The 12999-nt window shown below is 41.2% G+C and overlaps 1 protein-coding gene across 4 annotated transcripts in view; it reads right to left on the reverse strand.

Annotated features, from left to right (window-relative positions):
* Positions 1 to 12999, reverse strand: part of DDR2 (discoidin domain receptor tyrosine kinase 2) — a 186136-nt gene that overhangs the window by 40583 nt on the left and 132554 nt on the right. For all 4 annotated transcript variants that reach the window (XM_025287459.3, XM_025287456.3, XM_044944105.2 and 1 more), the window contains 4 exons: positions 8180 to 8282; positions 6354 to 6585; positions 5884 to 6031; positions 5399 to 5504 (listed from right to left, as the gene is read on the reverse strand). In XM_025287459.3, coding sequence (XP_025143244.1) covers positions 5399 to 5504; positions 5884 to 6031; positions 6354 to 6585; positions 8180 to 8282 — 589 coding nt within the window. The remainder of the gene's footprint in view (positions 1 to 5398; positions 5505 to 5883; positions 6032 to 6353; positions 6586 to 8179; positions 8283 to 12999) is intronic.

Consider the following 12999-nt stretch of genomic DNA (forward strand, 5'->3'; position numbering starts at 1 on the left):
TCTTCAATAAATGGTGTTGGGAAAACTGGACAGATACGTGTAAAAGAATGAAACTAGAACACCTCCTAACACCATACACAAAGATAAACTCAAAATGGATTAAAGACCTAAATGTAAGACCAGAAACTATAAAACCCATAGAAGAAAACAGGCAGAACACTCGATGACATAAATCAAAGCAAGATCCTCTATGATCCACCCCTAGAGTAACAGAAATAAAAACAAAAGTGAACAAGTGGGACCTGATTAAACTTAAAAGCTTTTGCATAGCAAAGGAAACTATATGCAAGGTGAAAAGACCACCCTCAGAATGGGAGAAAATAATAGCAAATGAAACAACTGGCAAAGGATTAATTTCCAAAATATACAAGCAGCTCATACAACTCAATGCCAGAAAAACAAACAACCCAATCAAAAAGTGGGGAAAAGACCTAAATAGACATATCTCTAAAGAAGACATACATATGGCTGACAAACATGAGAAGATGCTCAACATCACTTATTATTCAGTTCAGTTCAGTTCATTATTAGAGAAATGCAAATCAAAACTACAATGAGATATCACCTCACAGTGGTCAGAATGGCCATCATCAAAAAGTCTACAAACAATAAATGCTGGAGGGGGTGTGGAGAAAAGGAAACGCTCCTGCACTGTTGGTGGGAATGTAAATTGATACAGCAACTCTGGAAAACAGTACGGAGATTCCTTAAAAAGCTAGGAATAAAACCACCATGTGACCCAGCAATCTCACTCCTAGGCATATACCCTGAGGAAACCAAAATTGAAAAAGACACATGTATCCCATTGTTCATTGCAGCACTATTTACAATAGCTAGAACAAGGAAGCCGGAGAAGGCAATGGCAACCCAGTCTGGAGAAGGCAATGGCAACCCACTCCAGAACTCTTGACTGGAAAATCCCACGGACGGAGGAGCCTGGTAGGCTGCAGTCCATGGGGTCACTAAGAGTCGGGCACGACTGAGTGATTCCACTTTCATTTTTCACTTTGATGCACTGGAGAAGGAAATGGCAACCCACTCCAGTATTCTTGCCTGGAGAATCCCAGGGACAGAGGAGCCTAGTGGGCTGCCGTCTGTGGGGTCTCACAGAGTCGGACACAACTGAAGCGACTTAGCAGTAACAGCAGAACAAGGAAGCAACCTAGATGTCTATCAACAGATGAATGGATAAAGAAGGTGTGGTACACAATGGAATATTACTCAGACATAAAAAGGAACACATTTGAGTCAGTCTTAATGAGGTGGATGAACCTAGAACCTATTATACAGAGTGAAGTAAGTCCAAAAGACAAAGATAAATATCGTATTCTAATGCATATATATGGAATCTAGAAAAATGTTACTGAAGAATTTATTTACAGGGCAGCAATGGAGAAACAGACATAGAGAGTAGGCTTATGGAAAAGCAACCAAATTAAAAAAATAGGCAGAACACCTAAACAGATATTTCTCCAAAGAAGACATACAGATTGCTAATAAAGTGTGAACTACTTAAAGGTAGGATCAATGACTTTACTATATTTGAATCCCTACCAAATTCCTTGCATGTAGTAACAGTTGATTAGTAAAGATTTACTAAACTAAACTGAATTCAATTGATCTCTGCTTTCCTCTGAACCTTGATTTATGGCAGTTGGGTGTGGCTAAGTGAAATGATGCCAAGACCAAGTTATGTAAAGGGGGAAGAACAATGACTAAGTAGATGGAAAGGAAGTGATTCGCAATAGAAATCCTGATGAGTCAGGTCTTCAGATAGGGATCAGGAAGCTGAAGGCAGTAGTTTATTCTTCACAGCACACAGAGTCGGACACCACTGAAGCGACTTAGCAGCAGCAGCAGCAGCAACACAATGGAAGTGCTATAACTCCACAGTCCTCTTCCTGAGACTCACTAATTTCTCTCTCTCTCAACCACCCACAACCTCCATTATGCAGTGTGGGCTCCACTATAATTGAGACCTCTCTGCCAAGCTCAACCTGTGCAGACAAAGATCAACTTCAGAGAGAAAACTACTGATCTGGGGAAGAAGGATGGCAAGACTTGGAATGAATCAGGGTAGGTGGGAACATCTCTTAACCAGCCCTAAAGTCTTCCTGTATCTGAACATATTCCTCTACCATGGCCCTCCTTTGGTTCACTTCAAGTATCCATCAGTCCTTCTGCTGTTCCCAGTTCTAGCTTCTGCCGTAGTCAGGTCATTCTGGACTCATCCCTGATTCCTTTCCTCTGTTCGGGCGCCACCTGCCGAGGTCCAGCCCCGGCTGATCCAGGGAGTTCGAAGCAGGGACGGCAGCGGCGAGGATCAGGATACAATAGCTTCAATTAGATATTAATTAGAGATGTAAAGAGTAATAGAATGAGGATAGCTCAGTAGGAAAATTCAGTGGAGAAAAGAGGCTGAGTAGCTTGGTTTACGCGGGAGACCAATAAAACTTCAAGACAAGAAGCTTGCACCACTTACGTAGGCCGCAGGCGTCCTTCCGTTCTCCCGAAGGAGAGGAGACCCTGAGGCCTCCCTGGTCGGATCTTAGAAGCCCAGGCATAATTAGTAAGCTTGGTGGGTTCCACACTCCCCATGGAGATTCAGCCAGAGTTTGAGAGAGAGAGCGACATGGGGAGACCAGTATTTCGAGAAACTGATCCAAATTCTTTATTTTCCATGGTCTACTTTTATACACTGAGATGTTATGCAAAAGTCACTCAGGGTCAGCAGTCCTGACTTTTATCAAAGTCAGGTGCTTCATACAAATGTATACAGAGGTCTTAGGGGTGTTACATCATCTTCTGGGCAGGGGGCCTGCTGACAGTTTATGACCCTCTCCTTGTGACAGCGGTCAGTCAACCAGGACACTTATTTCTCCAGGGGTGATTATTCTTAAAAAAGACTCCACCTTCCAAAGGTACCAGATAAAGTCACATTCCTATAGGGTGAGGGTGTAGTGGGTTTTAATTAAAGAAAGAATTTACTTAGCCTAAGGTCTAACGTGATTAATATCAAAGGTTAATACTTATTTCTTCTATATATTCATTAATGTGTGTAAGGGCAGGAGATGTGGAGACTTAGCAACAAACATTGGCTCAACAAATGAAAAACCCTTCACCAATACAGTTTCTAATCAGCCCACTATACTTATACTAATAGTTTTCTAACTTTTCTAAGGCACCTGTTTTTAGAAGGTTTAAAGCATCTCGTGCCTCTCACGGTTGGGAGGCCGTGAGGAATCACATGTGGCCGGACAAGCCTGTCAGGCAGGCTAGAGAACCTTCAGAGGAGTTTGTAGGTTGAAACACTCCTATCACGCCCAGGAATTATTATTAACTGGAGCTCTAAGTTGACTCCTTCTCCAAAAGAGGTGGTGGGGGACAGCCCCCCGTAAAGTCAGAGGTGTAGGCGAGAGCACAAAGTAGTAAAGTAGGCAGGCTCTGGATATGGGGGTAGATGCTTGAGAATTTCCAGGGGGACTCCTGGGGCTCGATCCTGCCTTTGCGTATGTCGAGCCTCCTTCCTCATGACCTTTGCCACGGGTGGAGGTCCTCCCACCGGCTCCCCGCATGCTCCCTCTACCAATCTCTTTTTTGCCAACTATCGTCTCATCCTAGAAACTTTCCTTGTCTATTGTAAGTCTTAACAGTCTCCTTCTTTTCACAATTTCTAAAGCATTTACATGTATGGAATTCATTCTTTCTGAGCTTCTTTATAAGTCCAATTCATTGTAGCTTTAGTTCTTCTGGCCCTTTGTCTCCATAAGTAGGCTATTATTTATGTTAGACCTCATGTCCCGTTTTGAGGGTCAAAAACATGGCTACCTTATCATACTACAACGTTTAGCCCTTTTTTGTATAATTTACTGTTTTCCTTGTGATTGTTTTGTCTTGTTGAAGATCCCCTGGAGAAGGAAATGGCAATCCACTTCATTATTCTTGCTGGAAAATCCCATGGACAGAGGAGCCTGGCAGGCAACAGTCCACGGGGTCGCAAAGAGTTGGGCCCGACTGAGCGAATAACACTTTCACTTTCACTTTGTCTTCCCAAACTAGGCTCTCAGTTCCTTCCAAATAAAGGCCACATCCATTATATCTGTTGGATCATCAAAAAAGCAAGAGAGTTCCAGAAAAACATCTACTTCTGCTTTATTAACTACACCAAAGCCTTTGACTGTGTGGATCACAACAAACTGTGGAAAATTCTTAAAGAGATGGGAATACCAGACCACCTGATCTGCCTCCTGAGAAATCTGTATGCAGGTCAAGAAACAATGGTTAGAACATGGAACAACAGACTAGTTCCAAATCAGGAAAAGAGAACATCAAGGCTGTGTATTGTCACCCTGCTTATTTAACTTAGATGCAGAGTACATCATGAGAACTGCTGGACTGGATGAAGCACAAGCTGTAATCAAGATTGCTGGGAGAAATATCAATAACTTCAGATATGCAGATGACACCATCCTTATGGCAGAAAGCAAAGAACTAAAGAGCCTCTTGATGAAAATGAAAGAGGAGAGTGAAAAAGCTGTCTTAAAACTCAACATTCAAAAAATGAAGATCATGGCATTCAGTCCCATCACTTAATGGCAACTAGATGGGGAAACAATGGAAACAGTGACAGACTTTATTTTCTTGGGCTCCAAAATCACTGCAGATGGTGACTGTATCCATGAAATTAAAAGATGCTTGCTCCTTGGAAGAAAAGCTATGATCAACCTAGACAGCATATTAAAAAGCAGATATATTACTTTACTGACAAACGTCCATATAGTCAAAGCTATGGTTTTTCCAGTAGTCATGTATGCATGTGAGAGTTGGACCATAAAGAAAGCTGAGCACCAAAGAATTGATGCTTTTGAACTGTAGTGTTGGAGAAGACTCTTGAGAGTCCCTTGGACTGCAAGGAGATCCAACTAGTCCATCCTAAAGGAAATCAGTCCTGAATATTCACTGGAAGGACTAATGCTGAAGCTGAAACTCCAGTACTTTGGCCACCTTATGTGAAGAACTGACTTATTGGAAAAGACCATGATGCTGGGAAAGATTGAAGGCAGGAGGAGAAGGGAATGACACAGGATGAGATGGTTGGATGGCATCACCAACTCGATGGACATGAATTTGAGCAAGCTCCGAGAGTCGGTGATGGACAGGGTAGCCTGACATGCTTCAGTCCGTGGGGTCACAAAGAGTCGGATATGACTGAGTGACTGAACTGAACTGAATTGATTTTACTTTATCTAAATTTATCTCACGATGCCTAGTATAAGTGCCAAATAAATACTAGCTAGTTGATTGATTCATTGAGTGTTGTTCCCAGGCCATGATAAAGTATTATTCTCTTCTGGTGGTCATTTGCCTAGTCTGATGATTAACGTCTCCCAGGATTTACCTGTACCCAACAGCTCCATCATAGACAGAATCATTGAGATAAATGATGGAGCCTCCCGGCAGTACAAACTGCTGTCCAGCTGGAGCACTGTAGGACACCAAGCCATCTGCCAAAGGAAACACGGATATGTCAGTGCCTTTGGGAAGGAGATGTACCTGCTGCTTAGACCAGCTATCCCAGGGAACTATCTGAGGCTTCAAGAGTACTATTTTGAGCAGTGTGTCCACCTGGGATTCAATCTGGGCACACAAGGAGCAATCCTGGGGAGCAATCCTCTGCAGCAACAGTCAGCAAAGTAACTTGGTGTGGGGCACCACACCCTGGGCGGATGAATAATATTCCTTTCTTTACTCTAACCAGGATGATTAGTAATTCCAGAGAAATTCTTAGTGGAAGTAAATCCTCCTTCTGATTTGATTGCCTTTATTGACCAGGGGTTGATGTTTTTAATAAAGTTTATAAGCTCTCTCTCTTTAGACACCTACCCAGCCAGACACATCCGTAAAGCTCCACCCTCATGCACACATTCATGGAGTGATCAGTTACTGGGATAAAGCGGACAAATCTGGCCACAATGGGTGGCTCCAAATCCTTTAGGAAAATGTCATAGGGGTTACTATTTCCATCCAGCACCTGAGAAGAAGGAAGAGAAAGAGTGAGGAGTTGCAATGAAGTTATGCTGACTCTTCTTCATTCCCCAAGTCATTATCTCTTTGATGGAACCTTTCTTTTTAATACAAGGAGCAGAATGTATTCATTCACAGCTCTCTCAGCAGCCTTGATATCCCTGTCTGTGCCCCCATCCTATCCTCTTCATCTTGGGTCACACATTCCCAAGGGCATGGCAGGTCTGTGGACACATATACCTGCATAGACAATCTGTGTGCTTCCTCTTCTAGCCTAAGTCAAAATACAGTCCCAGACATCCCAGGGTTTAGATGTCTCTTCTTCTTACCTGTTTCCCATGCCGGTTCCGCCAAGAGATCCAGCGAGTGCCATCTCGACTGTAGTTGATCTTGTACATGGGGGCAAACTCAATGCCATGGCCCCCTGCATGGCGTCCCTGGGTCCCCACCAGAGTGATAAAGTGCAGGGTGTGCAAGTCAATCTGCAGAAACTCCTTCAGGTCATCAGGTTCCACTGGAATCTCGGGACACCAGGCTCCGTCCCCTTCTTCCGAGTCCAGCCTTGATGGATGAGGGTTAGGGGAAGAGGAAGGAACCATGAAACCACAGTTATTTACCAGTCCCCAGCAAGCAGCTGCCAGTCTGAAGGGAGAGAGCAGGCTGGGAGTCCAGTCCAGACGGACTTTTTGGGCTCTCCCCACCAGTCTGACTGTCACCACCATACCCACTTGTGGCCAGTTCCCTCTCCCTGAGGCACCATGAAACCCAGAAAGACAGTCACCACCAGGGAGATGGAGACCTTCAGATAACATGTAGCCTTTACTTCCCACCCTTGTTTAGAGGTCTCAGGGGAGGTCCCATGCAATGAAACCCTCCCTACCCTCTATTCCTTATAACAAAGCTAGCCACTCCTTGCCTGGATATCAAGTTATAGGAGTGGGGAGGGAGGAATCATCAGATCTGCAGTGTGGGTTGTGCAATGCAGTGGAATTTCAACCAGCAGGGTGAGCGTGGCAGCTCAGCAAAAAGCCATGAAAACCTATGGTAAGAGTGAGGAGTAAGGGCATGTCAGGGAAAAGTAAATAATCTGGTTTCATTTTATGACCTCCAGGATGACCAACCAGCAAGCAAAATTGTGAAATCATTGTAAAGCTTATTTTGGGACCCTCTTCCCCCTTCCCCTCTTCTCAGGAATGTGTCTCCTCTCACAGATGATACCTACTCATGGCCACTCCCTTCCAGCCCCACCAGACATCACTCTAATCTTTCACACATCAAGACAGAAATCATGGAGAAGGTTTATAGGGATGTTTATAGTAAGGCTTAAAATGGATGCTTCCATTTTAACAGAGATCAATACTTTACACAAAAAGAACTAGATTCCAAGAAGAAGGTCATTTCTTAACAAGTTAAATAGTTTTTGACAAAGGTGTTTATTGCTTTAAAGGACCCCTGAGATTAGACCAGAAGAAACCTACCATATTTTGTTTATGGATGAGGATGGCCCTTCAGTGTAAGGTATCCTTGAGAGGAAGGAAGAATTTGTTGGATACCTCAATGTCTCATTGAGTCCTTGATGTCTTCTCCTATGAGTGATGTTTCACAGATACTCACCAAAAAGAGGATCAGGGCTCCCAACTCCCAGTGCCCTACCTAATCTGCACTTTCCCATAGGTACCACTGTAGTCCACTTCTTGCAGTACTTCATGGTGAGAAAGTGGCTACAGCAAGTGTACTACATGTCAATAAACCAACCTGCAATGGGTGGTGAGGCTCTAGGGGTGAGGTTGCTAGACTAGCACATGGTGTCTTCCCCATTCCCACCAGCTCCCACCAAGTATCATCCTTCTCTGTTAGCCCCTTGAGCCAGTTATTCTGTCCAACCCATGCATGGCATGCTCAGTCCCTCAGAAGTGTCTGACTCTTTGCAACCCCATAGACTGCAGACTGCCAAGTGGTCCATGGAATTCTCCATGCAAGAATACTGGAGTGGGGCACCATTTCCTACTCCAGGGGATCTTCCTAATGCAGGGATCGAAGCTGCATTGCCTGCATTGGCAGGCAGGTTCTTTATCACTGGGCCATCTGGGAAGCCCCAAGGGAGCCATCTGTCCAACCCAGAACTCAGGTTTTTCAAGGCGGTGCCCATTCTTACCTTCCATATCTGGCAGCGGTGGACTCTGACCACTGACTAGAGGCTGTGATGTCCTCGTCGGGAATGTGGCCTCCTGACATGCCCAGAGGGTAGCGGCATACAGCTGAACCAAGAGGAACCAAAGAGAAAAGAGAGGAGATGCTGTTAATTTATTTTCAGAGACCCCCCAGCCAGAATGCAGTTGATTATTGGACAGGAAAGAGGGACTAAGTCCCCTACAACCCCGGTTTGACCACTCTGACTCTCTCAGCCTTTTCTTCCTGGACTGGCCTCCAAACTTATTAGCGTTCAGTTTTCCAATCATTGACCCTCAGTCAACCCTATCTTTTGGTCCAAATTCTGACAATCCTGTGATGTGCTGATTTATCCTTTCACTTGGTAATAACTCCATGGCCCATCCCCATTTCCTTATTAGCAGACATGCATTTCTAATCAGTTTCCCAACAGCGGTAAGTCCACATCCTCATAATTACTATGTACCTTTTATGACCCATAGCATTTTTTTTCCTTAGATAGCTGATTTCATAAAACTATGGAGCAGAGTTTTAAAAAGTTTTAAAACTCTCCTATAAAGGTACTGAACACACGGCTTTGGCCCCATCAGCAGCATGTTTTTGCCTCTGGCTAAGAATAATAATCTCTAGAGATGGACTTCCTCCTTCAGCCAAGATAGACTAACAAAGACCAGATTTATTCTCCTGGGTAAAACAACCAAAAAATAGGAATAGTATATGAAAAATTGAGTTTCAACATAATGAAAATCAGACAACAAAGGGCAGCAATCCCTGAGAGAAAGGAAACAGAGTATGAGCTCCACAATGGTAACAGCTTACTTGCATGAGAGCATCCAGGCTGTAGCAGAGGGAGTGAAAACTCAGGCAGCGGCTGGAGGATTTCCTGAGCTCAGAAGACAAAGAAAAGAGTCTGGAGAGGTCAAGAGGACTAGAGGTCTCAAGACGCAAATTGCAGTAAAATAGAGGATCCTTAGCTAAATTTAAATTTCAGATAAACAATGAATAATTTTTTAGTATAGATATGTCCCATTCAATTAAAAAAAATTGGGCTGTAAGAGGAGCAGAGAAATAGTACCTATAATAAAATAAAAATCAATCCATTGAAACAGATTCATAATTAATATAGAAGTTAGAATCAGAAAAGAAAAACACCAAAATAGTCATAACTGTGTTTCATAGGTTCAAAATATAAGGAAAGCTATAGAGGATATAGAAAAGTGGTAAATCAAATTTCCAGAGATAAAACGTGATATGTGAGCTAAAATACATTGTATGGAATTAAAAGCAAATCACATATTGGAAAGAAAATAATACACATAAAGACAACAGTAGAAACTCTTCAAAATGAAACAATGAAAGAATAGAGAATCAAGCAATGCTGCTGCTGCTGCTGCTGCTAAGTTGCTTCAGTCATGTCCGGCTCTGTGTGACCCCAGAGATGGCAGCCCACCAGGCTCCCCTATCCCTGGGATTCTCCAGGCAAGAACACTGGAGTGGTTTGCCATTTCCTTCTCCAATGCATGAAAGTGAAAAGTGAAAGGGAAGTCGTGTCTGACTCTTAGCGACCCCATGGATTGCAGCCCACCAGGCTCCTCCGTCCATGGGATTTTCCAGGCAAGAGTACTGGAGTGGGGTGCTATTGCCTTCTCTGAATCAAGCAATAATCAAAAAGCAGAACATCAGTAAGATGTGGAGCAGTTTCAAATATCTAGATATACATGTAAATGGATTCTGTGAAGAAGAGGAAGGAGGAAAATAGAAAATTATCTGAATAAAAATGGTGTAAAATTGTTTCAGTTTGATGAAAATTATAAACTCAAGAAAATAATCTGAAGCATAAAAATAATGAAGAAAACTATGCTACAGCATATCATAATCCAGTTGCTTAGAACAGGTGATAAAGAGAAAATTTTAAAAACATCTAGGGGAAAAGGATACTTGACGATCAGAGGACCAAAGATAAAGATGACAGCAAATATCCCATTCAAAATGGCAATCACATGGTAAATAAGATGATTTTTAATGTTATTTATATCTCTTTAAGAGGTAATGGGCTATTTAAACAAAAATAATAACATTGTGTTTAGGACATGTACAAAATTAAAATGCATGACAATAACAGCATAAAGACTTAAAGGGAAAAATAGACGCTATCCTGTTGAGAGGTTTTTTTTTTTAATGCTCTATGTGAAGTGATATGACATCATGTGAAGGTAGACTTTATTTACTTAAAGACGTACACTACAAACCATAAAGCAAGCACTAAAATAATATTTTTTAAAGACTTATGGCTACTAAGTCAAGAAAAGATAAAATGGAATCATAAAAATTCAATTAAAGTTGAAAAGAAGACAGAATTAAAGGAAACAAATAGGACAAACAGAAAACAAAGAGCAAGAATATAGATTTTATGCTAACCATATAAATACTCCCATTAAATAGAAATGGTCTACATATACCAATTAGAAAGTAGGAATTATCAGAGTGGATTTAAAAAGAAAAATCAAGTTTAAAGTACATATAACCTATAAGAAACATATTTTAAATACAAAAACACAGATAAATTATAAGAAAATATGGAAAAAATATACCATGAAAAGTTAATCAAAAGAAAGCTGAATGTCAGACCCAATATATCCAGACAAGGGATAAAGATGGTATTTCACAGTAATAAAGGGGTTTGTTCATTAAGAATATATGACAGTCCTAAACGTTTATTCACCTCATAACAAAGCTTCCAACAAATGAAGCCAAAAAAAAAAAAAACAAAAAAACTGCCAAAAAGTTATCAAATTCATAATTATAGTTGGAGATTTCAACTATTCTTCAACTAACTTCTTTCCAAAGAAGACATACAGATGGTCAACACATGGATAGTATATGAAAAGAAACTTAACATCACTAATCATCAGTGACACGCAAATCAAAACCCTGATGAGACAGCACCTCACATCTGTCAGAATGGCTATTGTAAAAAGATAGGAAGTGACAAGCGTAGGCGAGGATGTGGAGACAGGAGACTGCTTATGCACTGCTGGTAGAAATGCAAATTGGTGCCGCAACTATGGAAAAAAATACAAAGGTTCCTCAAAAAATTAAAAATATGATTACCATATAATCTAGCAATTCTACTTCTGGGCCTTTATCTGAAGAAAATGAAAACCATACTCAAAACTACATGTTCACCCTTCATTTCAATTGTAGCATTCTTTACAATAGCTAAGTTATGGAACAACATGAGTGTCCTTTGATAGGTGAATGGGTAAAGAAGATGTGTGTGTGTGTGTGTGTATGTACATATATATGTACATACATATACATACACAATGGAGTATACACAATAGAATGATAATCAGTCATAAGAAAAAGAATGAAGTCTTGCCATTTGTGACGACATGGATGGATCCTGAAAGCATTATGTTAAGTGAAATAAGTCAAAGATTTACTTACATGTGGAATCTAAAAACCAAACAATCAAAAAAGAAAAAAAAAAAAAAAGTTCACAGATACAGAGAACATCAATTGATGGTTGCCAGAGGCAGGTGGTGGGGGATGAGTCAAGTGGGTGAAAGGGATCAAAAGGTGCAAATTTCTAATTATAAAATAAACATGTCATAGGGATGTAAAGTACAGCATGGGACTATAATTAATAATACTGTACTGCATACTTAAAGTTATTGAGAGTAGAACTTTAGAACTTAAAAGTTCTTATCACAAGAAAAAATATTTTTGTACCTATGCATGGTGATAGTCAACTTAGACTTACTGTGGTGATCATTTCTCAATATGCACAATTATCATTTCAATATATTGCATCCCTGAAACTAGTATACTGCTATATGTCCATTATAACTCAATGTTGGAATATTGAAATTATTCCAGTAATGATTGAATATTTTAGAATACTGAAATTTCCTGATAGAGCAACAAGTCAAGGGGAAAACAATAATAAAAGGCACCCAGATTGGAAAGGAAGAAGTAAAACTGTCTTTAATTGGAGATAATATAATCAGTTATATAAAAAATTAGATAAAGTTTATACTAGTGGTGACCAGTTGCAATTTCAATACCATCAAAAACTACAAAATACTTAGGAATAAACTGATGCTGAAGCGGAAGCTCCAGTATTTTGATCATCTGATGCAAACAGCCAACTCACTGGAAAAGTCCCTGATACTGGGAAAGACTGGGGGCAGGAGAAGAGGGAGGCAGAGGAGGAGATGGCTGGATGCAATGGACATGAACTTGGGCAAACTTTGGGAGTTGGTGAGGGACAGGGAGGCCTGGCATGCCACAGTCCATGGGGTTGCAAAGAGTCAGACATGACTGCGTGACTGAACAACAAACATGACAAAAGATGTGAAAGACCTATATACTAAAAACCACCCAACACGCAAAAAGGAATTAAAGATCTAAAGAAGTAGAGATTTACACTACTGGGTTCATGGGGCAAAAGAGTCAATTCTTCCATTCTACCCAATCAAAATCTCAGCAGACACGTTAGTATAAATGAATGGATTGATTCTAAAAAGCATGTGGAAAAGCGAAGATCACAGAAAAGCCGAAAAAATGAAAAAGAAGATCAAAGAGGAAGGATTAGCATCAGACTTTAAGACATTATAAAACTATAGAAATCAAGACTGTGTAATATTGGTATAAAGACAGACAAGCATACCAATGAAACGGGAGAAAGTCTAGAAGTAGACCCACATATCTATGCTTGGGTGCGTGCTCAGTCGTGTCTGACTCTTGGTGACCCATGGGCTGTAAACCGCCAGGCTCCTCTGTCCATGGGGTTTTCCAGGC

The sequence above is a fragment of the Bubalus bubalis genome, chromosome 6 (genome assembly GCF_019923935.1).
Source record: "Bubalus bubalis isolate 160015118507 breed Murrah chromosome 6, NDDB_SH_1, whole genome shotgun sequence".
In the NCBI taxonomy this organism is placed as follows: domain Eukaryota; kingdom Metazoa; phylum Chordata; class Mammalia; order Artiodactyla; family Bovidae; genus Bubalus; species Bubalus bubalis.